At 40.4% G+C, this 12,154-nt stretch overlaps 1 protein-coding gene across 4 annotated transcripts in view; it reads left to right on the top strand.

The window, feature by feature from the left end:
* Smc1a (structural maintenance of chromosomes 1A) overlaps positions 1-12,154 on the top strand; it is a 52,166-nt gene that overhangs the window by 2,086 nt on the left and 37,926 nt on the right. For all 4 annotated transcript variants that reach the window (XR_013154652.1, XM_077107033.1, XM_077107032.1 and 1 more), the window contains exons 2-9: positions 5,182-5,370; positions 5,480-5,592; positions 7,179-7,382; positions 7,474-7,712; positions 8,410-8,668; positions 8,760-8,900; positions 9,918-10,000; positions 10,140-10,347. Coding sequence is in view for 3 of the 4 variants with exons in the window: in XM_077107033.1 (XP_076963148.1) it covers positions 5,182-5,370; positions 5,480-5,592; positions 7,179-7,382; positions 7,474-7,712; positions 8,410-8,668; positions 8,760-8,900; positions 9,918-10,000; positions 10,140-10,347 (1,436 nt within the window). In the remaining variant the exon portion in view is untranslated. The remainder of the gene's footprint in view (positions 1-5,181; positions 5,371-5,479; positions 5,593-7,178; positions 7,383-7,473; positions 7,713-8,409; positions 8,669-8,759; positions 8,901-9,917; positions 10,001-10,139; positions 10,348-12,154) is intronic.

Below are 12,154 nucleotides of genomic sequence, written 5' to 3'. Positions count from 1 at the left end.
GAGATTGAACCCAGGGCCTCCCTCACCATTGCTAGGCAAGCACTCTAACTTCTGAGTTAAGTCCTAGGATTTTGTGTGCAAATGGTGCTAGGTAAGTGCTGTACCACTGAGCTACATCCCCAGCCCTAGGGCATTTTACATTTAAATTGTCATGGTGACCCTAGGTGGGAGATATCATTTAATGGGGAGACTGAGGCACAGAGATTTAATAAATTTCCTATAGTTCTCAGCTTGGATCAGAGCCCATGCCTGCTATATTTTAAAGCATATGTTTCTGCCACTTCAACATAGAACCATGTGCCAGTCATTTTTTTAAAAAAACTTGTGAGTCATGGTTTTTCGTTTTTTTTTCCCCCAAGGTGAGGGGATGGAATGTCAGCTAAAAGAGAGTGAAACTTGTGCTGAGGTATATAGCACACTAGTACAGTACTTGCCTAGCACTTATGAGGCCCTGGGTGATACCCAGCACCATCCTGAAAAAGAAAAGAAAATGGGTGAAACTAAGATTAGAACCTTGCCTACATCTGTTGGATGAGAGCCCAAGCCTTATTTTTTAAGTGCTGAGGGTTGAACCTAGGGCTTCTCTCATGCCAAGTTTGCAATCTGCCACTGAGCTGTACCCCCACCCTTCCCATGGTCTTAATATTGCTTCCATGAAAGGACCATTTTTATGGTTAGGTTGAGTGGTATTGGATATTATGTCTTCAGTTCATTCATATAACATGTTTGTGGAGAATCTTGAGGTAGAATTTATGGGAGTTAAACTACCTCTTCACCTTCTAACCCCAATGTAAACATCTTAATTCCTTCTTTTTTTTTTTTTTTACTGGGGATTGAAGCCAACGGTGCTTTACCACTGAGCTACATCTCCAGTCCTTTTTAAAATTTATTTTATTTTTTATTATTTTGGTACCAGGGATTGAACTCAGGGGCATTTAATCCACATCCCCAGCCCTTTTTTGTATTCTATTTAGAGACAGGGTCTCACTGAATTTCTTAGGGCCTCGCTAAGTTGCTGAGGCTACCTTTGAACTCACAATCCTCCTGCCTCAGCCTCCTGAGCTGCTGGGATTACAGGCGTGTGCCACCCCCATGCCCAACTCTTTTTTAATTTATTTTGAGACAGGTTGGCCTCAAACTTGTGATCTTCCTGCCTTAGCCTCCCACGTAGCTGAGATTAGAGGTATGGATCACTATGCTTGGCAAGTTTTTATTATGAAAACCAGCAAATATATACGTGTTCATTCATTCATCCATCTTTCCCCTTTGTTTTGTAGTACTGGAGATTCAGGGGCATTCTACCACTGAGCTATATCCCAGCCCTTTTTCATTTTTGAGACAGTCTCACTAAATTGCCTAGGTCGTCCCGGAATTTGTGATCCTCCTGCCTTGGCCTCCTGAGTAGCTTGAATTATAGGCATGAGCCACCATGCTCAGCAATATATATGTGTTTTGCTTAACCACTTGAAAATAAATTGCAGACTTCATGATACTTCATGCCTATGTGCTTCATTATTCATTTCCTAAAATCATCATTCTCCTATATTACTACTATTCTATTAGCACAACTAAGAAAATTAATTTCCTCATTTCATCAGTTATCCAGTTTTTTATTCAAGCTTTCCTAATTGTTTTCCCAAAATAGTATTTGATTACATTCTAGAATGGTTCTCTCAACTCTTCTTTTTAGACATTGACTTTTTAAAATATTTTTTTAGTTGTCAGTGGACCTTTATTTTATTTATATGTGTGCTGAGAATTGAACCTAGTGACTCACACATGCTAGGCAGGTGCTCTACCACTGAGCCACAACCCCAACCCTAGACATTGACGTGTGTGTGTGTGTCTGTCTGTGTGTGTGTGTGTCTGTCTGTGTGTCTGGGTCTGGTGCTCAGGGCCTTGTGCATGCTAGGCAGGCACTCTACTTCAGGTATATCCCTATGCAAACATTGACTTTTTGAAAGGACCAGGGCAATTGTCTTGTAAAATATCCCACAATCTGTGTTTGTCCTAAAATTTCCTCATGGTATCATTTACCAGGTTCCTCTGTTGTATTTCTTAGAAATGGATATAAGTATGCAAGTGGGATTCATCCCAGGGATGCAAGGTTGGTTCAACATACGGAAATCAATAATGTAATTCATCATATTAATAGACTTAAAAACAAGAATCATATGATCATCTCAATAGATGCAGAAAAAGCATTTGACAGAATTCAGCACACCTTCATGTTCAAAACACTAGAAAAGCTAGGGATAGTAGAAACATACCTCAATATTGTAAAAGCTATCTATGGTAAATCAAGGCCAGCATAATTCTAAATGGAGACAAATTGAAAGCATTCCTGCTAAAAACTGGAACAAGACAAGGATGTCTTCTTTCACCACTTTTATTCAACATCATCCTTAAACTCTAGCCAGAGCAATTAGACAAAAGAAAGAAATTAAAGGGATACAAATAGTTAAAGATGAACTCAAACTATCACTATTTGCTGATGACATGATTCTATATCTAGAAGATCCAAAAAATTCCACCAGAAAACTTCTAGAACTAATAAATGAATTCAGCAAAGTAGCAGGATATAAAATAAACACCCATAAGTGAAACTTATTTATGTACATCAGTGATGAATGTGAAAGAGAAATTAGGAAAACTACTCCATTCACAATAGCCTCAAAAAAAAAAAAAAAAAAAAGGAAAAAAAACCCCTGGGAATCAATCTAACAAAGGAGGTGAAAGACCTCTACAATGAAAACTACAGAACACTAAAGAAAGTAATTGAAGAAAACCTAAGAAGATGGAAGGATCTCCCATGCTCCTGAATAGGCAGAATTAATATTGTCAAAATGGCCATACTACCAAAAGCGTTATACATATTTAATGCAATTCCTATTAAAATCCCACTGACATTCTTCCTAGAAATAGAAAAGGCAATCATGAAATTTATTTGGAAAAACAAGAGACCCAAAATAGCTAAAGCAATCCTTAGCAAGAAAAGTGAAGCAGGAGGCATCACAATACCAGACCTTAAACTATACTACAGAGCTGTAGTAACAAAAATGGCATAGTAATGGCACAAAAATAGACTTGTAAACCAGTGGTTCAGAATAGAGGACACAGAGACAAATCCACATAAATACGGTTATCTCATACTAGACAAGGGTGCCAAAAACATTCACTGGAGAAAAGATAGGCTATTCAACAAATGGTTCTGGCAAAACTAGAAATCCATATGTAGCAAAATGAAATTAAACCTCTCTCTCTCACCCTGCACAAAAATCAACTCAAAGTGGATCAAAGACATAGGCACTGGAACAGAGACCTTGCACCTAATAGAAGAAAAAAATAGGCCCAAAACTTTACCACATTGGCCTAGGATCTGACTTCCTTAACAAGACTATTAAAGCACAAGAAGTAAAATCAAGAATCAATAAATGGGATGGATTCAAATTAAAAAGCTTCTCAGCAAAGGAAACAATAACGTGAGGAGAGAGCCTACAGATTCAGAGAAAATCTTTACCATATGCACCTCCGATAAAGCATTAATCTCTAGGATATATAAAGAACTCCAAAAACTTAACACCCGAAAAACAAATAACCCAATCATTAAATGGGCTGAGGAACTGAACAGACACTTCACAGAAGAAATACAACTGATCAACAAATATATGAAAAAGTGTTCAATGTCTCTAGCAATTAGAGAAATGCAAATCAAAACTAAGATTTTATCTCACTCCTGTCAGAATGGCAATCATCAGGAATATAGGCAACAATAAATGTTGGTGAGGATGTGGTGAAAAAGGTATACTCATACATTGCTGGTGGGACTGCAAATTGGTGCAACCACTATGGAAAGCAGTATGGTGATTCCTCAGAAAACTGGGAATGGAACCACCATTTGACCCAGCTATTCCACTCGTTGGTTTATACACAAAGGACTTAAAATCCGCATACTATAGTGATGCAGCCACATCAATGTTTATAGCAGCTCAATTCACAATAGCCAGACTATGAAACCAACCTAGGTGTCCTTCAATAGATGAATGGATAAAGAAAATGTGGTGTATATACTCAATGGAATATTACTCAACTTTAAAGGAGAGTGAAATTATGGCATTTGCCAGTAAATGGTTAGAGCTGGAGAATATCATGCTAAGTGAAATAAGCCAATCCCACAAAACCAAAGGCCAAATGCTTTCTCTAATATGCAGATGCTAATTCATAATAAGGCGGGGGGCCACTAGGGAAGAATAGCATTACTTTGGATTAGGTAGAGAAAAGTGAAGGGAGGGGAGGGGAGGGGAGGGGATGTGGGGATAGGAAAGATAGTAGAATGAAACAGACATTATTACTGTATGTATATATGTGACTACATGACCAATATGATTTTGCAACATATACACTCAGAAAAATGAGAAATTATATCCCATCTATGTATGCTATATCAAAGTGCATAAATGCATTCTTCTGTCATGTATAACTAATTAAAACAAAAAATGAGAAAAATAAAACATTTGCAAAACAAAAAAAGAAATGGATATAAGTCTAAAGACTTGTTTAGATTAAGTATTTTTGATGATACCTCATAGCTCATGCTGTGTGCTTCTTGTACAGTAACTGGAACATGCCCTTTTAAGAAAAAATGGTAAAGTAACAAAAAAATTACCAAATTAACTACTTTTAAGTAGTGTTAAATATATTTACTTTCTTGTGCAGCAGATCTCCAGAATTTTTTCATATTGCAACACTGAAATTCCATACCCATTTTTAAAAAGCTCTTTTATTTCCCCCCTCCAACACATTTTTTTGTTTTTGTTTTTCACATTGGTGAGATCAAATGATAGAGTTTTATGTCTTGCTTGTTTTTCCTATAGTGTGCATTTGCCCATATTATTAAGGGTTGTTAGTATAATCCATTTTATGAATAAATTGTTACCTTAGATAGGTGGAATTCTAGTTTCTGGCTGCTCTAAATAATAACTGCAAGGGAACTCTTTTTCTTATCTTTGACTCAGAGCTTTGGTTGGGCCCAGTTTTTTTGAGGGCAAAGGAGTAGTTTCTCCTATTATCTGAAAAGTAATTAATTAGGACATTTCTTTTCCTCTCAGTGTCTCCTTTATACCATTTCTTCTCCTCTTTCTTCCTGACTTTCCCTCCTCCATTTTTCCCTTCTTCCCTTAGGTAAGTCAAATCTCATGGATGCTATCAGCTTTGTGCTAGGTGAAAAAACCAGCAACCTGAGGGTAAAGACCCTGCGGGACCTGATCCATGGAGCACCTGTGGGCAAACCAGCTGCTAACCGGGCCTTTGTCAGCATGGTCTACTCTGAGGAGGGTGCTGAGGATCGCACCTTTGCTCGTGTCATTGTAGGTGGGTAATGCTGGTCAGAAAACTGTCTTTGGATCCTAGGAAGTGACAAGACTAGTTGGTGGGATAGGAGGACATCCTGATCCTCACCAACTCATGCATTGTCTTATAGGAGGTTCTTCTGAATACAAGATCAACAACAAAGTGGTCCAGCTACATGAGTACAGTGAGGAATTAGAGAAATTGGGCATTCTCATCAAAGCTCGTAACTTCCTCGTCTTTCAGGTGGGCATTTTAAATAGTTATGGGCTCTCTGCTTTTTGTTAGCCCCTGTTCCATCCCTGCTGGGTCTGCTTCATCATTTCTATCCTGAATTAATGTAGCACCTTTTTTACTGGGCTTCCTGATTCCTTTCCAGCCCCTTCCAGTTCATCCCCTAGGTCAGGTTCTTATTATGAGGACATAAATCTATTTCTCTCCTTTTTTTTCCCCTTAAAGCATTTCAGTGCTGGGCACTGTGGCAGATGCCTATAATCCCAGTGGCTTGGGAGGCTAAGGAAGGAAGATTGTGAGTTCAAACCCAGCCTTGGCAACTTAGCAAGGCCCTAAGCAACTCAGTGAGACCCTGTCTCTAAAAAAAATATTTATAAAAAAGGCTGAGGATGTGGCCCAGTGGTTAAAGCGCCTCTGGGTTCAATCCCTGGTACCCAGAAAAAAAAAAAATTCAGTGATTTCTTCTTGTATTATGGTGGTTGTCCTCAAATTATAGTCCCCAGACCAGCAATATCAGCACCACCAGGGAATGTGTTATAAATGAACATTCTCAGGCCCCATTCTAGACCTTTCGACTGAAGAGACTATGGGATGGGACACAGCAGTTTGTGTTTTACCAAGCTCTCCAGTTTATTATGATGCCTACTAAAATTTGAGAATGATTGCCTTAGATGAAAATTCATACTTCTAAGTTTGTCGTTCAGGAAACACTATCATTTGGTTCTTGCTGGCCACCTTATTTGCCTTAGCTGCCAATACTCTTTCCCTCTAACCTTGGTACTCCAGCCTAATTAAACCATTTGTAGGTCCCCAAATTCACCTGCTATCTTTGCCCTGCTGGCCTTTACATATTAATTTTCTTTCACATGGAATAACCTTTTTTTTTCTCTTAATTTTCTCCCTCCCTCCCTTCCTGTGCTAGGAATTGAACCCAGGGACTCACAAATGCTTGGCAAGTGCCATACTTCTGAGCTATACCCCCAGCTCCCTCTTATTTTCTTGGTTAGTTTTTTCCCATCTTCCAAATTCAGCTTGGAAGAAGCCTGGGGACTAAGGTCAGGTTAGTTTAGGAAGATGAGCTTTATCAATCTTTGCCCAGAATTACTCCTTTTCTCCAGGAGTATAGGTTATTATTATAAAATCCATTTCTTTTATTTGTATTTCTATTGGAGATAAAAAGCTGTAGCTAGGACAATGTTGTGTTCAAGAGCAGGTAATGTTTAATATGTGCTTTTGAAAAATGTAAATAAATTGCATATTCACTTTTTTAAAACAGAAAAATTCAGCTTGAATGTCACACTTGGAAAGCCTTTCCAAGATAGGCATCCTTACTACTCTTTTATCCTCCAAGCATCATTTAGTCCTTTTTCTGTTTTGCTTCTATCAGTGTTCATAATACACTGTTATCTTTGTGTCTGTCTCTTCTGCTCCCTGTGCTCCTCAAAAGCAGAAAATGTGTCCTCAAAGCCCAGTGTGGAATGTGGCCATATTTGGGGAGAGTGGACTTTTTTTTTTTTTTTTTTTGAATGAATGAGAGGGAGTGAGCAGGGAAAACAGTTAGCTAGGGTATAAATGGGAGAGTGTTTTGACCTTTATAGGGTGCTGTGGAATCTATTGCCATGAAGAACCCCAAAGAGAGGACAGCTCTATTTGAAGAGATCAGTCGCTCTGGGGAGCTGGCCCAGGAGTATGATAAGCGAAAGAAGGAAATGGTGAAGGCTGAAGAGGACACACAATTTAATTACCATCGCAAGAAAAACATTGCAGCTGAACGCAAGGAGGCCAAACAGGAAAAAGAAGAGGTAGGTGGCCAGTTTGCCTCTTAATTCTGAGGGACCTAAATGGAGCCAGTGCCTTACCGAGGCACCCCTGTCCCCGTTCCCATTTGCACAGGCGGACCGCTACCAGCGTCTGAAAGATGAGGTGGTACGAGCCCAGGTACAGCTGCAACTCTTTAAGCTTTACCATAATGAAGTAGAAATCGAGAAACTCAACAAGGAACTGGCCTCAAAGAACAAAGAAATTGAGAAAGACAAGAAGCGAATGGACAAGGTAGAGGATGAGCTGAAGGAGAAGAAGAAGGAGCTGGGCAAAATGATGCGGGAGCAGCAGCAGATCGAGAAGGAGATCAAGTAAGAAGCAGACTTGGTCCTGCAATCTGTGGGAAACCAAGAGGCTGTGCTGTTCTCTAGGGCTCCTTTGAGCCTAGAGTCCAGTGCCTATACTAGTTTATCTTCTTGACTTACTTTGACCAGAACCAGGCACATTTCTTGACCTGCATTTAAGACAGATAAAATATTTAAGTACTTAGGCTGTGAATAGACAGGTTCTCAAATGAGGGAGAACTTGATAGGGGTGGTGGCCTTGTCAGATGAGAAGAAGCAATAAAGACCCAGCAATTGAAATGGCCAAGAAGACTGTCTGGAAGAGGAAAACTGAAGCTAGAAGCATAAACAGGCATTTGAAATGGTTAGATCAGATGAGGGACAACTCAGTAAACACAGGGTATTCTTGGAAGTTGTTAGTGAGGGGTTTGGCCTGGCATGAGGTTGGAGCAGAGGTGGTAGCTTTGCAGCTGAACACAAGGAGGCAATACAGGAGAAAGAAGAGGTAGGTGGCTAGGCTGCCTCTTGACTCTGAAGGTCTAGAACATGAGGCTAAAGCTGTAATTCCAGGTAGTAGTTGGACTGCCCCTTTTTTGAAGATCCATGGGGCATTAAATTAGCTGAGACTAGCTGGGGAGCTCAGGCCCCCCTTTCTTTAAGTAGAAAGCCTGGGACTCCTCCCTTCTTCCACAGTGCTGATTGTCCCCTTTCTCTCTGGCAAAAGGGAGAAGGACTCAGAGCTGAATCAGAAGCGACCTCAGTACATCAAAGCCAAGGAGAATACCTCCCACAAAATCAAGAAGCTGGAAGCAGCTAAGAAGTCTCTGCAGAATGCTCAGAAGCACTATAAAAAGCGTAAAGGTGACATGGATGAACTGGAGAAGGAGATGCTGTCTGTGGAGAAGGCCCGGCAGGAGTTTGAAGAACGGATGGAAGAGGAGAGTCAGAGTCAGGGCAGAGACTTGACCCTGGAGGAGAATCAGGTAGGCCTTGGAAGCAGTTGATTGACAGGCGATTGCTGGGCTGACCTGGGCTGACTTAGACATTCTTGTCCTCATTTCTGTCCCTATACAGGTAAAGAAATACCACCGGCTGAAAGAAGAAGCCAGCAAGAGAGCAGCCACTTTAGCCCAGGAGCTGGAGAAGTTCAATAGAGACCAGAAAGCTGACCAGGACCGTTTGGATCTGGAAGAGCGGAAGAAAGTAGAAACAGAGGTTGGCAAAAGTTATAAGATTATGTCTGGGGACTGGGATATAGCTCAGTGGCAGAGTGCATGCTTAGCAAGTACAAGGCCACAGGTTCAATCCTCAGCACACAAAAAGATTAGGAATGATGGTCCCTAGAAAAGAAAATAATGATAGTCTTTTTTTTAATATTTATTTTTTAGGTGTAGCTGGGCATAATACCTTTATTTTATTTATTTTTATGTGGTGCTGAGAATCGAACCCAGGGCCTCACACATACCAGATGAGTGCTCTACTGCTGAGCCACAACCTGATAGTCTTAACAATAATGGCAGTAGCTAACATCTATTGAGTACTTTACTTATTGTGTGAGAGGTACCATTCTTTACATATATTCACTCATTTAATTCTTCATTTATGACTACCTTTATGGGATGGTTACTATTATCCACACTTTCCAAATAAGGAAACTATAGCACAGAGTTAAAGTAATTGTCTGAGTTCATATAATTATTAAGCAGCAGAACCAGAGTATGAACTTGGGCTGTCTAGCTCTAAAGCTCACACTGATAACCCTCTTACCATGTATACTTTACTTACTATTTTTCTAATGTCTGTGATGATGATAGAAAGTTGTCATATTGCCCCAAGAACCTGAAATGTTCTAGGCATTCTGTTAAGCATTACCCTGTTTTAAATGCTTGACATATGTTTTATGAAATCGAAGTTATCTACATTTTACAAATGAGAAAACAGGTTCAGAAAGACCTGTGAAGCTTACTTTGCCTGGGTTTGACCCTCTGATTGGCGAGGAAGCCTGGAGTGAGGTCAATACCTGTGAGAGGTTCTAGAGCCCTGGGAGGCCTTTGTCAGTTAGCAAACCAAACTGGACACCATCTGTGTGTCTCCTTTTTAGTAGGCCTCCTGCATTAATGACAAATTGTCTTGGACTCTTGGATGAGTGGGCACATAGAGAGTGTAAGTAAGCCCCTGTGGTCTTGGAGTTAACTGCCCAGGCCCTGGTGATAGAATTTACTTGTTACCTAGGCCAAGATCAAGCAGAAGCTGCGGGAGATTGAAGAGAATCAGAAGCGGATTGAGAAGCTGGAGGAATACATCACTACTAGCAAGTATGTGGCTCAGCAGCCTTTCCCCCTTCCTTCTACTCCTGTCTTGCCCTGTCCCTTTTTAGGCAGGACGACTGAATCCCTCAGTCAGGAACATTATCCCACCAGCCAGGGTTAACTTCTATGTTCTGTCATTTTGTAGGCAATCCCTAGAGGAGCAGAAGAAGCTAGAGGGAGAACTGACTGAGGAGGTGGAGATGGCCAAGAGGCGAATAGATGAGATCAATAAGGAGCTGAACCAGGTGATGGAGCAGTTGGGGGATGCACGCATAGACCGCCAGGAGAGCAGCCGTCAGCAGCGAAAGGCAGAGATAATGGAAAGCATCAAGCGCCTTTACCCTGGCTCTGTGGTAAGACAGGAAAAGGGAGTCTTACTGAGCACTTACTCATACCCACTATTATGGTTTTCCTAACAACCCTGTGAGGACAGAGTTGCTAATCTTATTTTTATAGTTGGGGAAATTGAGACTCAGAGAGATTGGTCCAAAGAAGCCCAGCTTATAAGTGGAAAAACTGCAATTCAAACCCAATTTGTCCTGATGCTTAAGCTTATGTTCTCTTCACCATACTAATTACATCTTCCATATGACCTCCCTTGACATATACCAAGCCTGTTAGCTTTATTTATTTATTGTTTTTTCTTTAATTGGTACGCTACAATTTTGCATAAAAGTGAAATTTATGTTGTTATGTTCTTACAAGCACATGGCATAATTTGGTTAATTTTATTCTCTCCTTTCCTATCCCTCCTTCCTCTCCCTCTGTCCCCTTCCACTACTCCACTATTCTCTTTCTATTTTCATGGGAGCCCATTAGCTTTTAGGGACACTCTGAACTTTATCAGATATCTTGGCCCCTTTCACCAAATTCCATGTTCCTATGTTCCCTGAGTAGTACCACTCTAAATTATCCTGTCCCTGAGTTTAACTTAGTTTAGTTTTACAAATATTTCCTGATCATTCCTCTGGGTACTGCTGGGGAGATAAGTATGAATCAGAGTCAGTCCTTGGCCTTGAAGATCTTATCCTTTATCTGATGGTTCTTAGGAAACCATGCTTGATTTTGGTCAGGGATGATGTAAGGTTAAAAGAGATTTATTTTGTAAGGTAAAAGAGATTTATTTTGCTTGGTGCTTATGAAAGTTTGATATAATGTATGTAACATATTTGACATAATGCCTGGGTTGCAGTGATCTGTGAAATGGTGAAACTGATTTTTGGAAAGGTGATTTTGAATTCAGACTTTGATTTCCTTGAGTCATTGTTGTTTGGGAGCCATAATAGGCTTTTTTCCATAGGATGGGGATTCTGTTCCTCTGAGACAGGAAAATACCATGGTGCTTTTCTTACTCTCCCACAGTTAATACAGCACTTTACTTTTGATACCAGATGTTTGGGTTTTTTCCCCACACACCAAGCAGTTCTCTAGATACCAGCTGGGTGTTCAATAATTCAGTTCAGTTCTGACACTTGTCTATGTGGTGTCAGATCCCATGTTAAGGGTTCAGTCTGACAGGACTGCCTCTCACTTCAGATGTCAATTGCAAGTGGTAGGTTGTGATCTGTGGTTCTGACTGACCTGTTATAAATAGGCTTCCCACAACCCGCTTCTTGGATTTGACTCATTTGCTAGGGCAGCTCATAGAACTCAGGGAGACACTTAGGGATACCCATTTATTATAAACAATTTTACAAAGGATACAGATGAGTAGCCAGATGGAAGTGATGCATAGGGTAAAGTATGGGAGCTGAATCATGGAATTTCTTTTTCTTTTTTTTTCTTTCTTTTCTTTTTTGGAACTGGGGATCAAACCCAGGGCTCTGTGAATGTAAAGCAAGTGCTTTGCCACTGAGCTACATCCTAGCCCAGGTCGTGGAGTTTCTATGCTCTCATCAAGCACACCATTCTCCAGGGACCACCTCTTGTTCAGATATCTAGAAGTTTCTTTTTTTTCTAGAAGTTTCTGATCACAGAACTTTTGGACTTTTATGGAGGCCTCTTACATAGGCAGGATTGATCAAATTATTAGCCATTGCTAATCAACTCAATCTTTGGCCCGTCTTCCACAACAGAGGTTATGAGTGGGGTAGGACTGAAGGTCTCAACCTTCTAATCTTGCCTTGGTCTTTCTAGTGACTAACTCCCATATTAAACCTA

The sequence above is a fragment of the Callospermophilus lateralis genome, chromosome X, assembly GCF_048772815.1.
Source record: "Callospermophilus lateralis isolate mCalLat2 chromosome X, mCalLat2.hap1, whole genome shotgun sequence".
NCBI classification, from domain to species: domain Eukaryota; kingdom Metazoa; phylum Chordata; class Mammalia; order Rodentia; family Sciuridae; genus Callospermophilus; species Callospermophilus lateralis.
This window is presented reverse-complemented; position numbering and strand designations above follow the sequence as displayed.